Source organism: Acomys minous (assembly GCF_964271855.1).
Source record: "Acomys minous genome assembly, chromosome: 5".
Taxonomy (NCBI): domain Eukaryota; kingdom Metazoa; phylum Chordata; class Mammalia; order Rodentia; family Muridae; genus Acomys; species Acomys minous.
The window spans coordinates 3376095-3393516 of NC_140494.1; the positions used below are offsets into that span (position 1 = coordinate 3376095).

General features: G+C 45.8%; 1 protein-coding gene across 5 annotated transcripts in view; it reads right to left on the reverse strand.

The window, feature by feature from the left end:
* ADARB2 (adenosine deaminase RNA specific B2 (inactive)) overlaps positions 1 to 17422 on the reverse strand; it is a 542249-nt gene that overhangs the window by 81424 nt on the left and 443403 nt on the right. For all 5 annotated transcript variants that reach the window (XM_084782135.1, XM_084782133.1, XM_084782132.1 and 2 more), the window contains one exon: positions 12476 to 12590. In XM_084782135.1, the coding sequence (XP_084638261.1) occupies positions 12476 to 12590 (115 nt within the window). The remainder of the gene's footprint in view (positions 1 to 12475; positions 12591 to 17422) is intronic.

The window sequence follows — 17422 nt, forward strand, 5'->3', positions numbered from 1 at the left end:
TATGGGATCGAGTCAGGCCCTGCAGCCATCCTCACTGCAACTCCAAGGGGGCCAGTTCACTGGGATGAGAACGAGATGCCAGCTGTGTGGTAAACGTCGCTGCTTTGAGAGAACTTCCACAGACGGGATGCTCTAGAAGTGAGGTTGGAGGTGGCCCTGCGTGCCACTATAGCTGCCCACCTTTCTGCGGTTTTGTAGGAGGAGGCCGCAGAGTTTGCTGAGCATCACAACCCTGGTTAGAGATGTACTGGTCCACAAGACAATGTTTCATGCATGTGTCCGTGATTTACAGTGAGCCAAACATCTGTTTTAATTTGCTTTCTGTTGCTGTGATAAAATAAACTGGCTAAAAGCGAGTTGGAGAGGAAAAGGTTTATTTCGGCTTATACTTCCAGGTCATGATCTACTGTTGAGACAAGTTGGTCAGAACCTTGAGCTGGGAGTGGAGGCAAGAAAAATGCAGATGCTGCTGACTAGACTACTCTTTGCTCACTCTCAGCCATCTTTCTTATACAGCCCGAGACCACCTGCCTAGTGACGGTTCTATCCACAGTTGGTTGTGCCTCCCTTATCAGTCAGCAGTGAAGACAGTTTCCCACAGGCATTGCAGCAAGCCAGGCTAAGAGAGACAATCCTTCAGTTGAGGGTTTCTCTTTCCTGTAGGTTGTGTCAAAATGACAGTAATAAGAACTAACCAGTGCACATGCTAACACTGCCTCGGAAGGAAGAGTGAGGTGAGATCTGATTGGGGAAGTGTGCAAACAGACAAACACAATCATATTTCAACCATTAGACTTGACTCTTTCTGCACGAAAACCACGTGGTTGGCATCACCCCCTCCCTCATTTTTAACACCTAATGGGACTGAGAATAGAGGAACCCCGACAGTTTTCCTCACTGTTGTAGGCCTTTCTACAACTCTTCCCACCACAACTAATGGCTGAGTTTTATCTCAATGCTCTACCTAAAAATAAACTAAGAAAAGTAAGGTTTAATGAGCTATCAGCATATACGTTGCTGCACTACGTGTTGGCTTATAAAATGTTTATCTGCTGGTTAGTTTAAACTGTTCCCCTGATACAACCTAGAATCACAGGAAGAGAGTCATACTAAAGAATTAATCAGGCTGGCCTGAGGGAGTGTCTGTGGGGAGTGTCTGTGGGGGAGTGTCTGTGGGGAGTGTCTGTGGGGAGTGTTTTGATTGTTGATTAATGTAGAAAGACCCAGGCCCTTGTGGGCAGTCTTGAAGCAAACAAGTGGAAAGCAAACAGGCGAGCAAGGCTTATTCTCTCTGCCTCTAACTGTGAATTTGACATGACTAGCTTCTTGAGATCCTGTAACTTAGATTTATATGCCAAGCTAGCCCTCCCTTCCCTGTGTCAAGCATCAGAAATGAAACTAGAACAACCCATTTCCTCTTCTCTTGGCTCTGCTATAGAGACTGAAAACAAAACTCGTCCTTGCTGACTGAGTCAGGCAGTGAAAAACTTGTAGCCAGCATTCATTTCATTTTTTGCTCTGGGCTGGCAGGGCTATCGACAGAAGTCTTGGGGTGGGCTGAGGGAACTTTAGGCAGACCCTGAAATCATCACAGGCATGGGTCAAGCCTATTCAGTTTGGCAGTTATACGGCATAGTAAAAATGAATTTGTTGAAGACTTTGCTGGTCAACTATCTCAGTTCTTGTAGTCAGACATGCAAATACAACTTTAAAATGTGCAACATTCAAAGCAGTGCATGGCATCATTAAAAACTCAAGGCGAGGACTGGGGCAATGGCTCAGTCAGTAAAGCACTTGTCCTGCAAGCACGGGGCCCAGAGTTCAATGCCCAGAACCCAGGTGAAAAGCTGAGCACGGCAGCTGTGTCTGTATTCCCTATCCTGGGAAAATAGACATAGGAGGACTCCTGAGCTCACTGGAGAGCCAGCTTAGCTGCTTTGGTGAACTCTAGGCTCAGCCTTATATTAAAAAACAAACAAACAAACAAACAAACAAGGTAGAAAGCAACTGAAGAAGACACCTGACGTTGACCTCTGGCCTCCAGGTGAAGGTGTACGAGCACATACCTGCATGTGTTCCCATATGCATGCTTGCACACATCCACATGAACACACACACACACACACACACACACACACACACACACACGTGTATGGGGATGCCATTAGTTATGTTTTTAACCATCAGCATTATGAAGGGTTTCTTTCACTGGAAATAAATATGGTATTTTTTTTAAATTCAGTGAATGTATTCAGTGCCTTCCCCCTCCTCCCTTTAAGAAGGAAGCAGAATGACAGCGAACCCTTGGCAATTAATAGATTGAAGAATCTATTCATCTCCCTGTTTGGATTGGGCTGAGTGTGCTCTTCGCCCCATTAGTAACTCATTCTTTTGTATCAAAGAAACAGCTCTGCGACACCTGGTCTGATCGATGAGAAGCCTTTTCTTTCCTGCGTCGGAGATAACTGACAAGGTCTCCTCACTGGTGCTAAACCCAGAAATAATGAGAGCACAAAGTCACATCTCATACATAATTCACGGAGGAAACATTTTAAGTGGCAGTGCTTTCTGTGTCCGTAAGCAACCACTTGAAATTCCCATTTCTTCTTGTGCGTGAGTGTGTGTGTGTGCGTGTGTGTGTGTGTGTGTGTGTGTGCTCTATTCTTGCTCTGTTTTTTCAGAAGATGAACATGGGATTGTATTCAACAATGTTCAAAGGGAAAATCTAGCTCAGGCTCGCAGCTCTTCTTCTTCTGACTTATGTGCCCTCCATCAACTTCCTGATACAATGTGTTCTTTCTTGACAGAGCTGTGTGACTTGCTTTTGGTCCGGATCTGTTTGGTCAGTTAAAAAACTTTCAGTGATTGCTGGCTGAATAAAATGGCTGTCCACTGATGCGAGACCACCTTGCTCTCCAGCAGCTCACAGCACGGTTTCCCTTTTTTTTTTCTCTACAGGCTTTGTCTTCTCAGCTCCCTCCTGTAGCTGAGCATCACCAGGACAAACTCTGAAGCTAAGTCGCTGTTGTGGTCTGGACTGTAAAGCCAGTAGACAAGAAACCAGCAGGGCGCTGACCTGCTGTGTGCTACAGGCTAGATATTCCTTATCCCTAAAGACTCATGTGCTGACGGCTTGGCTTCATAGGGAGGTGGTGAAATATCTGGAGGTAGGGTCTGGAGGAAAGACTAGACACTGAGGATGTGTCTACAAAGGGGATTTGGGGACCACTTTTTCCTGTCTGCCCCTGTCTGCCCCTGCCCCTGTCTGCCCCTGTCTGCCCCTGTCTGCCCCTGCCCCTGTCTGCCCCTGCCCCTGTCTGCCCCTGTCTGCCCCTGCCCCTGTCTGCCCCTGCCCCTGTCTGCCCCTGTCTGCCCCTGCCTCTGTCTGCCCCTGCCCCGTCTGCCCCTGCCCCTGTCTGCCCCTGCCCCTGCCTGCCCCTGCCTGCCCCTGCTACTGTTTCTAGTTGCTTCTGCTGTTTGCTGTATTGCTGTTTGCTGTTTGCTGGTTGGAGAGATCCTAATGATGAAGATTAAACTCGCCCCAAGGACCTCGACACCCCTAATAAGCAGGAAGTAGTCTAATGATATTGATACCCCCTTTCCCACTAACTTTCCTTCTTTCTTACCTAGTGTTAGGGGATTGGAAGTGATAGCAGTAGGGTAGGGTGGTAGGAAAAATAAAGTAGCCAAAGCCTGTGTACAGTGTCTCTTTTCTTTTCTCTTCTCTTCTCTCTTCTCTTCTCTTCCTTTTGCCAACAAACCTTTCTTTTCCTTCCTTCTTCCTTTCTCTCTTTCTCTCTTTCTCCTCCTCCTCCTCCTCTTCCTTCTTCTTCTCCTTCTTATTCTTATTCTTCTTTTTGCCAACAAACCATGTTACGTTTCCATCAAAAAACAGGATCAGATTTTAGAGAGGCTGGTCGTATTGCCTTGAGCTACTGTGTTGTATTTTTTTTTTTTAAACACTAAGTAAAAGCTTTTGGGCAATTTGAGGAAGAGTTGTAACTGAATGCTCAGTTGTTGATCAGAAAAACGTAGAAGTATTTGAACAGCCTTGATGCAAATGCCCGATTTCAAAAGCGCAGAAGTGCTTTCTTGTGCGCATGCGCAGACCAGAGGCTATCCTTGCCTGTAGTTCCTTAGGTGTTGTCCACTACACCATGTGTCTTGAGACAGGTCCTTCACTGGCCTGCAGCCTGTCAAGTAGACTAGGCTTGTTGGCCTGCAGGCCCCAGGGCTCCTCCTCCTGTCTCTGCCATCCTGGTGCTACATTACAAGGGACACACACCACTACACCCAGCTTTTTTTCTTTCTTTTCTTTCTTTTTCCTTCTTTTTTTTTTTTTTTTTTTTTGGTTTTTCGAGACAGGGTTTCTCTGTGTATCCTTGGCTGTCCTGTCCTGGATTCGCTTTGTAGACCAAGCTGGCCTCAAACTCACAGCGATCCACCTGCCTCTGCCTCCTGAGTGCTGGGATTAAAGGCATGTGCTACCACTCCCGGCACTTTCACACCCAGCTTTTTTATGTGGGTTCTGCACATTGAACCTAAGTCCCTTGCTTACCAGGCAAGTACTTTACCACCTAAGCCATCTCTCTAGACCTCTTCTTCCTTTTTACAAAAAATACATCTCCCTCCTAAACCCTTTCTTTACTGAGAGGGCATAAATTGAAGCCTTTCAGAAGGACATAGCTCATGGTTAGAAGTATGGTTTCCCACTTTAGCTCTCAGCATTTTCATTGGCACCTTGTGAATTATTTCAAATTAAATCATTTATCTCTAAATGAGCCATGATTAGGGTTGGGCTGGGATAAATATCCAGTCAGGGACTGCTTTTCTCTGATTTTATTTTAAAGAGAAGTGTTTAGTATGATTGGTTGGCATTCAAGGGTCAGCCACAGGAGTAGTAAAATCTATCCTGCCTTATGTAGTTTAAACAGTTTCAACCAAAGATTTAAAATCAATTGCCCATCAGCGGTCATTGTTTTGGGATGTCAGTGGCTGTGAATGTTAATGTGCTCAAACAGACCACTAAGACTGTGTATTGCGGCCTGTGCTTAGTGCTTGTTCAGGTCAATTCCTAGAAATCAAGATGAGAATTTACTGTCCTTCGCTGTGCCAAGAGGCTTCTGCGTAGTGAGATTGCCTTGTGCCTTGGCTCTGGTTCCTCTGTTTCAGTTTACGCTTCACATACTTGAGTGGATGTGAATGAAAAGACTCTACTTAACTTCAAGATCAAAGGGATTTCTACTCATCCGCAGGAAAAGATGGAAGTGAAGAGGTTCTGAGATATTTGGGGACCACACTGCTTACGCCACAATTCTGCTGTGCCAAGATTCTGCTATGCCACGCTTCTGCTATGCCACGATTCTGCTACGCCACGCTTCTGCTATGCCACAATTCTGCTACGCCACGCTTCTGCTATGCCATGATTCTGCTACGCCACGATTCTGCTATGCCATGATTCTGCTATGCCACCATTCTGCTATGTCACGATTCTGCTACGCCATGATTCCGCTATGCCATGATTCTGCTATGCCACGATTCTGCTACACCAGGATTCTTCTAGGCCATGATTCTGCTGTGCCACGATTCTGCTGTGCCATGATTCTGCTGTGCCATGATTATGCTGTGCCATGATTCTGCTGTGCCATGATTCAGCTACACCATGGTTCTGATAAGCCACAATTCTGCTAAGCCCTTGGAAAGGTACGTGTCCATATGTGCTCTGCGATGGAGGCAGGTTCAGATGTGTGTGAATTGTTATGATTGATCAAATATCAGTTTTATCCAGGTGGATACAATAGTGTGACCTCTATTCAAGCTGGAAGCATACTGAGGATGGTACAGGCAGAGTTCTCTATCTCACATGCTCATTTTAGGTTCAGAGCAAACACATGCAAGCAAAACATATTCTACATTTCAGAACTTAAAATAACTCAGGAATTTTTCACTGTTGAATTAATTGGTGCTTCTCAGCAAACCAGTCCTGGTTGTTTTCTAGGCAGGACTTAAAATGGATATGATTGATTGCTCCTTCAATAACCAATTTTAAAAAAACTTTATGATGGAAATACCAGACTGATTTCATGAAGTCACACCCTTGACTACTTGGCTGGGGGATGCTGTCCAGACTTTGTCACCTCGCTCAGAATAACTATGAAGGAAGTATGAGAATCAGCTCAAGACACTGTTCACAAAGTTCCTCTCCTATGCTCATTTTTTTTCTCTTGAGACAAATCTTCCTCCATAGTCCTGGCTGGTGCGGAACTCACTATGTATCTCAGACTGTCCTCAAACTCACAGTAGCCCCCTGGCCTCAGCCTCCTAAGTGTCGAGGTTACAGGCATGAATCACCACACTTGGCTTTCCTGTACATATTTTTTTAAGGAATGCCTTTTCTTTTAAAATGTTCAAAACATATTTATTTCATGCACATGGATGCTTTGCCTGTATGTATGTGTATATGTGAACCATGTGTGTACCTGGTGCTTGAGGATTTCAGAAGAGGTTGTCAAATGCCCTGGAACCGCAGCTAGCCTGGAACCGCAGCTAGCCTGGAACTGCAGCTAGCCTGGAACCGCAGCTAGCTAGCCTAGAACCGGAGCTAGCCTGGAACCGGAGCTAGCCTGGAACCGGAGCTAGCCTGGAACCACAGCTAGCCTGGAACCGCAGCTAGCCTGGAACCGCAGCTAGCCTGGAACCGCAGCTAGCCTGGAGCCGCAGCTAGGGATGGTTGTGAGTTACCATGTTAGTATTGGAAGCCAAACCCAGATCTCCCCAAGAACAGGAAGTCTTCCAAACCACCACGCCCTCTCTCCAGCCTTGAACTTCTTTTCGTGATGATGGCCTCGCACATAGAAAGCAACAGAGATGGGAGACACTGCTTGTGGTGAGAGTGGCGTAGACTGGAAGCCATGTGCCAGGTGCCTGGGGACAGGGCTCTGAGGCTGCTGCAAGGGAGGAGGAAGTGGGTTGGTTCTCTGGACATCCTGACTTATAGGCTACTGACTTAGTTAATGTGTTAAAGGTTCATTTTCACTTCCCTTTTTAAAAGAGAGAGAGAGAGAGAGAGAGAGAGAGAGAGAGAGAGAGAGAGAGAGGAGAAAGAGAATTAGGACACCAGGAAAAGGATACATAACTTGAAAAAGCTACGTGAGAAGGTCTAGCTATGGACATGAATTAAACAAGTGACATGATTTTGAGCTAGTGACAGAAGTGACAGCCTGTGTGACCTGGACTAGACGGATGTTTGATCTGGAAAGAACTGTGTTGGTCAAGAATGAAATGTAGTTCAAAGTCCCAGTCTGGTCCTATGATCATTATGTTTACAACTGTCTGGTTTTGCAACATGGGTTATAGTTTTTCAACTCTTAGGGTACTAAAAACTTAGAAGACTTGTTAGAATATAAGTGTTCTTCTTGTACGTTTCTAGGACCCTCTGGATCCTTCTATTTCTCCATTCTCCCATGCTTCTCTCAGTTATGATCTTATTATTAAAAATTAAAATTGAGAGAATTTGTCTAGTAAGTAAAAAGCTGAGGTGCCACCAGGCTAAACTACCAGAATAAGAAGCCGTACAACCCAAATTGAATAAAGTGATATGTGTTTAGTAATGTCAAAATTATAACTACAAAAATCACAAATGAAGGAGCATCAGATTACAGTAGCATGCTTCATAGATATTATCTAGAATTGTAGATACAAAAATGTAGAACCAATATAGTATTGGCCTTCTGACATGACAGGACTGCTGAACTCACAAAGTCATAGCAGCTGTGCACAAGGCCTGCACAAGATCAAGCTAAATAGCATCCCGGCACGCAGTAGAGAGGTGCTCATGGGCCCCCACTTCAGCTGAGGAGCTATTAACTGTCGATGACTTCTGGGAGAGAGAGTGTTAGTTCACTGTAAGGGTGTGGCTCCTGGTACGCTGAGCACACTCTGTGGGTAGGCATATACCCATGCATATATATGTAGCATGTGTTGGACTTAGTGGGTTACAAAAATATGGACATGAAGTTGGAAGTGGGAGGAGTTATGGATGAATAGGATCAAAATACATTTTGTGCATGTAGAAATTATCAAAGTAGTAATAAAACAAATTCTATTGGGTAGAAAGGGCTACTTCTGAGAGTAAGGAGAACAGTGAAATTGGAAATATTAGTTTTTTTCATAAGTTCTTTCCTACTTGTATGTGATTGGGCTAGTTAGGTATCGGTTGAAAAATATCTGTTCATAAGTACATATTTTCCTAGTTGTATTTCTCATAATGGCTAAAAAAATAATATTCCTTCTGCAAATAGTGAAAGTTGAATGAAGTTTATTTTAGAATCAGTTTAATTTATTGCATTGTAATTGGTATAGCACACAATCCCCTGTCTCCTAGAATTCCTCAGGCATTTGTTTGAATAACTGGACTGGAATTAAGATTACATGGCACATCAGATTTAAGTAAATGAATATTTACCAATATTTCTATTCATTACTTTGCACATTCCCTTACAACTATTTCTAAATCAGAGCTGATTTACTATTCCCTTTACAACAGGAAGGCAAATTCCAGCACTTGTTACTCAGGGTCCACAGATGACCAGTGATAAAGCCCTGCTGTGTAAAGACCCTCTTATGTAATGAATTTAGTTCACATGAATAAACCAGTCACCTGTGTAAGAAACAGTATGCTTTTTAAAAAAGTTATTTTTTAACTTTTATTTTTTATTAATGCATTCATATTACTTTTTTCATTTTTTATTAATTTATTCATATTAAATCTCAATTGTTAGCCCATCCCTTGTATCCTCCCATTCCTCCCTTCCTCCCACTTCCCCCCTACTCCCCTCCCCTATGTCTGTGTCTGAGGGGGACCTCCTCCCCCTGTATATGCTCATAGGGTATCAAGTCTCTCCTTGGTGACCTATTATCCTTCCTCTGAGTGCCACCAGGCATCTCCATCCAAGGGACATGGTCAAATATGGGGCACCAGAGTTTGTGTGAAAGTCAGATCTCCTTCTCCACTCAACAGTGGAGAATGTCCTGTCCATCGGCTAGTTTGGGTAGGGGTTCGAGGTTTACTGCCTATATTTTCCTTGGCTGTTGCCATAGTTTGTGGAGGACCCCAGGGCCCAGACTCGCCTGTAGTTTTCCAGCACCCGCTTGCCTGGGAGAATGAGGAAATAGAAACAGTATGCTTGCTGGCAAAGTGAAGTGCTATCTTTTCATAAGCACTTTTAAAACATGGCTGCTTTCTATATAAAGTCTCAGAATAGCTTCCAAAAACTGCCATTTTGAGTTTCCTGTGAGAGTGGAAAGACATTCAGAGCCAGGAACTGTTGAAAACTAACTCACAGGATCACACTCACCCAGACTTTTAGACTTGGGCAAATTGCACAAGAGAAAAGAGATGTGCCTGATGCCTGCCTGCCTGTCTGTCTGTCTGCCTGTCTGTCTCTCTGTCTGTCTGTCTGCCTGCCTTTCTGCCTGTCTGCCTGTCTGCCTCTCTGTCTGCCTGTCTGCCTGCCTCTCTGTCTGTCTGTCTGTCTGTCTGCCTGCCTGCCTGCCTGCCTACCTTATCTTTCCTGCTGAATTGTCCTGGAACCTGTGGCAGAAACCTATGAGACACTTTACATTTTCAAAAATTGCCAATGGTATGTTTGTGTGTTCTGAGACTCTCAGGATTATTTTGTGTTGGTTTTATGTTTTTTTTAATGAAACATTCCCTAGTTAAATATCAGATTCACAAAAGTAGGCACTTGGTCGATTTAATTTTTTGCTTTTCCCCTGGTACCTCGCATGGTTGGCATTCAGCCAATAACTTGCACATTAAAGATAGCATGACCACTACTGAGCGTTGTACATTTCTTATCATGGATTAGGACTCTGTCCCAGTCTCATTTTTTGACTGTGATAAACTATCTTAGCAAACATCAGCTTAGGGGAGAAAGGGTTTGTTCAGCTTACAACTCCATGTTGTACTCTATCACTGAGGGGAAGTGAAGGTGGAAACTTAGGCAGCTAATGACACCACATTTACAGTAAAGAGTAGGGAGGCCTAAGTGTATGAGGCTTCCTTACCTGCTCTCTGTCATCTAAACTTCTTGTCTTTTATATTGTTCAGGAATGCTGTCTAGGGAGTGGTGCCACCCACAGTGGGCTGGGTCTTCCAGGTTAAAAATCAAGACAGTCTCACACAGGCAATCCTACAGGATGACCTGATCTATACAATCCTCCACTAAGACTCTTGGCCAACACAATTCACACTCCAGGTTTTCTTGTGTGTGTGTGTGTGTATGACTTTTTTGAGAGAAAGATGTGTGTGTGTGTGTGTGTGTGTGTGTGTGTGTGTGAGAGAGAGAGAGAGAGAGAGAGAGAGAGAGAGAGAGAGAGAGAGAGAGAGAGAGAGAGAACACAAATATAAAGTTGTGGGTATGGAGGGTCTTAGAGGAGTTGGATTAGAGAAAAGAATATGATTAAAATATATCACATTAACTTCTCAATAAATCAATAAAATCATAAAAAAGATTCTAGGTAAGCCTTGGTTGTGTCAAGTTGACAGTAGAACCTAACCAGCAAGCCCCATTCCAAGTGTATTGCAAATACACACACTTAACCTTCAATGTAACCCTATTAGGTAGGTATTCCTTGCGTTGGACTCATTTTTACAAGTGAGAAAACCCATTCCTAGAGAGACCAAGTACCCGGCTTTGAGTCACAGAGCTAGGTGGAGCTGGGTTGTCTCTCCTTAAGACTTCGAGTGGGAGGCTGGGTCTTTTCCTGTGGGATGGTGATGAGTATGAAGAGGATTAGTGACTGGGTAGATCGAAGACTGGAGCTAGTGGTGATGATCCTGGCAAGGGTTAATTCAGTCCTGGAGTTAGGACAATTCCTGTTTTTCATGGGCAGATGCCATCCAATGTGGAAAGGAGGGGCGGCAGCCCTCATAGTGGCCCAGGCTTATGCATGACACCACATGCAATGATATCATTGAAAAAAGTGAATTGCTTCACCTCAGAACAGGATATTGTGTTTATAAAGTGATTTTCACCTTTCAAAGCATTTGATGTGCTTTATCTTACAAATTACAGCATGAGGAAGCATTGCAATTTCCACTTTGCTAAGATGCAGGGATTGGAAAGGCTGATCATGCCCTCCGTGCTGGGTCTACAATGCAGCCCAGGGTTTGTTTTCCTGCTCTATTGCTCTTGAATATTGAAGTATCTAGAGTGACAGGTAAACTATGACAATCATTTGATTTCATTTTTTAAAAAGTATACATAATACCAGATGGATGGTGTTTTTCAGCCCTGGAAGTTGTCTACCTATGTGAGTATGAACCTTTCATCGCTCCCAAATAGTTTTTATTTTATGATAATTGTTGTCTACTTTGGTGATGAAAACAGTGGTTGAACTCACAGAACCAGCTGATTAGCTATATTCGTTTTGTAATTAGAACATTTCAGGAACATGATTGTTCAAATCCAGTCATTATTTCCCCCCACCTGGCATACAGCAGCACCGACCTCCTATCTGATCGACTGTTTCCTGCCTGCTCTTCTGTTGTTTTCTAGAGTGGAATTCCACCTTGGAGAATAGAGTGGAAGCAGGAGGCTGGGTAAGAAGGAAGACTTTCACCCAGTAGTTTACACTCCAGCAAGAGAAACTTAAAGCACCCCAGGGGCAGATGCTTTGAAATGTCGTCCAGGGTTTCATTGTGTTCCTGTGTCTTCTTGTGTTCTCCATGTCCTTCTGTGTGTCTCTGCATCTGCTGTGTGCTGTGTCCTGACTGGATTCACATATACCCTTGCTATCTCTTGTGTCCCTTTTCGTCCACACTGTGTCACCTCTTTGTTTCTTTGTGTCCTCTCATGAGCCTTTGATGTCCCCTTCTTTCCTTTCTCACAGCCTTCCTCTGGTGGGAGTGCATGGATAGAGTGTGCACTGTAAGGGGCTCATAGATATCCTTTGGCATGAGAAGAAGATACTTTGACGGCCAGCATCCGTTGGATGGTCTACCTCCGCACCTGACTTCTTTTGTACAAGCTGGCTCTATCTTTCCGCTGTACATACGGGGACTCATGTGCCAAACTCATTCTGAATAAGAAGTCTCACCAGTCACTCATCTTAGTTACATTAGAGGTGACAGAGAAGCAGGCACCTCCTAATCTATCAGCTTCAAGTGACTTATGTGGTAGCCTGGCCTCTGATTCCAGCTTTTACAAATGCCCACATCACTCTGGAAAGTGGAGTATGCAAAAACACCTTATGGAGTTTATAGGAGTCAAAAGAAATATAAAAAAATCACAATCTTGCTAGAGTGGTTTTCTGGCAGTAACAGCAGCCGTTGGTATCTTTGTATTCTACACTGTCTTCCTTTGTCCATCCCCTGTGGCAGGAAGCATCCCTTGACTTCGGGGGCCTGGTTAATATTAACATTTCTTTCTGTGGAGATAAAATCCCCACAGGAAAAGAGAGAGGTGGTTACCTTTGGTCATGACGATTCCTGCCAGTGTTTTGTGGCGGGCATATACAGATGTCAGGCCGACTGTCAGTTCACGGAACTTCTGTGTGACCAGCTGGGACACAGAGTCTGCAAAATCCTGTAAGACAGAAGCATCAGTGCTCTTTGATTTACTGAGTAGAAGGAACATGTGACAGCTGGCTATTGCACCTCTGTTTCCTTGGCTCGGCCTCACACAGTCCTCCAGAGGAGCCAGTGCCTGCCTGCTGTCTGCTTCCCTATGACCCATGACCTTAAGAAGGAGTTGGTTGTAAGGAACTAACCCCAGCATTGCCTCTGCTGGAAGTTCAGCTTGTGTCTGATTGGATGCTTGCACTGTACCAGGGCAGGTCCCTACCTTGTGTCTGAGAAAGAAACTAGTCTGTTTCTGACTGGACCCTGACCTGTGTCTAAAAAAATCCCTGGTCCATGTCTGAGCAGGTTATGCGTGCCCTAAGTCTGAGCAGACCACTTCTCTGTCTCTGAGCAGGCGCTTGCCCTGTGTCCTTACTGAACAGGTGCTTACCGTGTGTCCTCACTGAGCAGGCGCTTACCCTGTGTCCTCACTGAGCAGGCGCTTACCCTGTGTCCTCACTGAGCAGGCGCTTACCCTGTGTCCTCACTGAGCAGGCGCTTACCCTGTGTCCTCACTGAGCAGGCGCTTACCCTGTGTCCTCACTGAGCAGGCGCTTACCCTGTGTCCTCACTGAGCAGGCGCTTACCCTGTGTCCTCACTGAGCAGGCGCTTACCCTGTGTCCTCACTGAGCAGGCGCTTACCCTGTGTCCTCACTGAGCAGGCGCTTACCCTGTGTCCTCACTGAGCAGGCGCTTACCCTGTGTCCTCACTGAGCAGGCGCTTACCCTGTGTCCTCACTGAGCAGGTTCCTGCCCTGTGTCCTCACTGAGCAGGCGCTTACCCTGTGTCCTCACTGAGCAGGCGCTTACCCTGTGTCCTCACTGAGCAGGCGCTTACCCTGTGTCCTCACTGAGCAGGCGCTTACCCTGTGTCCTCACTGAGCAGGCGCTTACCCTGTGTCCTCACTGAGCAGGCGCTTACCCTGTGTCCTCACTGAGCAGGCGCTTACCCTGTGTCCTCACTGAGCAGGCGCTTACCCTGTGTCCTCACTGAGCAGGCGCTTACCCTGTGTCCTCACTGAGCAGGCGCTTACCCTGTGTCCTCACTGAGCAGGCGCTTACCCTGTGTCCTCACTGAGCAGGCGCTTACCCTGTGTCCTCACTGAGCAGGTTCCTGCCCTGTGTCCTCACTGAGCAGGCGCCTACCCTGTGTCCTCACTGAGCAGGCGCCTACCCTGTGTCCACACTGAGCAGGCGCTTACCCCGTGTCCTCACTGAGCAGGCGCTTACCCCGTGTCCTCACTGAGCAGGCGCTTACCCCGTGTCCTCACTGAGCAGGCGCTTACCCCGTGTCCTCACTGAGCAGGCGCTTACCCCGTGTCCTCACTGAGCAGGCGCTTACCCCGTGTCCTCACTGAGCAGGCGCTTACCCCGTGTCCTCACTGAGCAGGCGCTTACCCCGTGTCCTCACTGAGCAGGCGCTTACCCCGTGTCCTCACTGAGCAGGCGCTTACCCCGTGTCCTCACTGAGCAGGCACCTTTACATGAAAACATACAGTTCCTTCTTATCCTTCTCCTGCATAGCAGCAATATCAGAGGAGACATTCAGGTAAAACTCAATGTGGGATATAAATTCATTTTTATTATCATCACTGCTTTCCTTTTAGATGATGGTTCCCAGCCTCACTAATGCTATGACCCTTTAATACAGCTCCTCATGTTGTAGGGACCCCCAACCTTTTTTATTGAAAAATAAAATCATTCATATTACATCTCATTTGCTATCCCATCCCATGCATCCTCCCATTCCTCTCTCCCTCCTGCTTTCACCTCATTCCTCTTCCCTATGACTGTGACTGAGGGGGGCCTCCTTCCCTTGAATATGATGCAAGGGCATCAAGTTTCTTCTTGGTAGTCTGCTATCCTTCCTCCAAGTGCCATTGGGCCTCCCCATCAAGGGGACATGGCCAAATATGGGGCACTAGAGTTCGTGTGAAAGTCAGTCCCCAGTCTCCACTTAACTGTGGAGAGTGTCCTGTCCCTTGGCTAGATCTGGGTAGGGGTTTGATGATGACTGCATGTATTGTCCTTGGTTGCTGCCATAAATCGAGCAGAACCCCTGGGCCCAGATCTGCCCATCATAGTGTTCTTGTAGGTTTCTAGGACTCTCTGGATCCATCTATTCCCTATCTCCTATATTTCTCTCACCTTAAGATGTCCTCACCTCTATCCCACTTTCCTGGTAAGTGAAGACTTTCATGAGACATGCCCCTTGGGCTGGTGTCCAGATATAAGTGAGATATAGTATTTGAGTCTCTCTGCTTCTGGGTTAGCTTACTCATTATGATCATTTCTAGTTCAATCCATTTGTCCACAAATTTCAGAAATTCCTTGTTTTAATAGATGAGTAGTATTCCATAGTATAAATGTACCACCAGCAATGAAGGAGTGTTCCTCTTTCTCCACAGGGGGCCCCCAACCTTAAAACTATTTTCATTGCTACTTCATAACTATAATCTTGCTACTGTTATGAATCATAATGTCATAACCCCCAGGTTGAGAACTGGTGCTCTAGGATCAGAGCCTAGAGTTGAAGCAGCCACCCCACCTCCGGCTGCTCTTCTGGAGAACTGGTTACTATAGCTGTGCCACAGCCTCTTCTCTCTGCTTCAGACAATGAGCTCGTGAACACAAGTATGCACACATGCACACACACACACACACACCATGCAGTACACATAGCATACATGTATGTACACACAAATATACACCCAGTCACAATACACAATGAATACTGCACAGTGCATTCATGTATACACATACACACATCCATGTATATTCATGCATATAAGCACATGCATATATATGCACAGAAATGTATACACATGCCATTAACTTGGTATTCGGTTAACTTATCCTAAGGCCAAGTCACATTTCTGTTAAAGCAGCACATGGCCTGGATGGTATGACTCTGTGGCCACTCCTCCTCCTGGTCCTGCAGCCAGAATCTTGTATTCTAACTGGAACCCCAAGTCTAGGAAAGCTTGCATGGTGTGACTTTCACAGGCCTCGTGGCAGAGAAACCTGGTTTGAATCCCAATTCTGTGGCCCATGAGCTGGGATAAGTCATTCAAAACCCTCTGAGCCCTGTTCAACCAATTTACTAGGTCATCCTCTTAATTTTCATCTGGCTATGTTTGGGGAAGGATTAAATGAACTATATCACTTCTTAGATGCTCAGCACAGCGCCTCACACTTGGTAAGTGCTCTATAGTGATGGTGCTATAGATGTTATTCTTAGCATTATCATCTCTGGTCTTTGACAGGCATTGGCCAAATCTTTATGCAACCAAAGAAAAAATGCCACATATCAAACCAGTTTTTTAAAAAGGTGAATTGGATGTCCGTGCTCCTGTCGTGTGTGCTTTGATATTGAGCAGGCAACTGATGTGCAGATATCTGTTACATAAAACTAAGAGATAAATTGACAGGTTAAAGATTTCATTTGTACTCAGTAAAAGTGTTCTTGTGCAGCTAGGGCTGCCCCAGGAAAGAAACGTGCCCACAAAAACACCTGACACTTCCTCTCCCAATAAAAGTGGGCAGTAGGGAAGGTCCATGGCTGCCTATTTCCAGCACAACCTTTTTCCTTCCCTGTTATGACAGGTGCCTGTGTTTTGAAATAGTCTATAGATCACTATAGAAACCCTGTAGAGGACAGATACCCCAGAAACTGGGCTTCCCCTAAGTGGAGCTAGTGATAGGTGGGGAGGGGAGGGGTAAGCCCTGAGTTTTCTGGGACTTTCTTTTATGTAGCTTCTCCCCAGATCTTCTTCCCACTCAAGCTGTCTTGTAAGAGACTGATCTCTAGGGGTTTGCCAGAGAGGACAAATTTTAGCAATAAGTGCTGTGTCTGCTTGAGCTTGCCCTGTCCTTTTATGTGTTAGGGACAGGCCTAGAGAGGGCAGCCAACATTTCCGTGTACTTTGTGTGCTAAGGGATAATGGTGCTGAGGGATGACTGTAACTAGGGCGCATTACAGTTCTGGAGGCTGAAGTCCAAATTCAAAGCGTCACAAGGCTGCATTGCCTCTGAGGGCACCAGAAGAGCCTCCCTGCCTCCTCCAGTGTCTGGTGCTCCATGGTTTGTCCCTCGGGGTAGGCCTTGAGGTTTTATAGCATGGTCCCATCTTCTGACCTCTCTCTGTTTCCTGACTGTTGACCCAGTGTGGTAACGGGCGTATGCTCCACACCTTCCCTGTTGTGATGGACCGTGTCCCCAGGAGCTGTGAGGCAAAACATACCCTTTCTCCTTTAAGTTGCTTCTGAGATTTGGCATGAGGCTCTGTCTCAGCCTCTGACTTCTTATGGCCTTCTCTATGTCTGTGCCTTTTCCTCTTCTGTCTCCTGTAATGTCACTTTGCACTGAGCTGCTGACCACGTGGCCTATCCAGGAGGAGCTCATCTCAACCCTCTTGACCACACCCACCAAGATCCCTTCTCCAAACATTGTTGCTGTTGCAGTTACTGCCTGTGTCTTGGGGACACTGTCCCTCCTGCCATGCTCTGTCATTGCTCCTCTACTTCAAGCTGTAAAGGAAAGATAGCTGTTGTCTTCCCATAGGGCCTATTGATTGCCTTTCTTATCTCTGTGACCCGACAAGAAGTAGCTTCAAGGAGGAGGGGTTTATTTCAGTCTGTAGTTCCATTATGGAGGGAGAAGGCATGGCAGGAGAAGTGTTGTGTACACAACCAGAAAGAAGAGGCCATGCTGTAAAAATCCTCAAAGCCTGCCCTAGGTGTCCCACTTCCACCAGGAAGGCTCCTGTCTCCTGAGGACCAAGTGTTTGTACACAG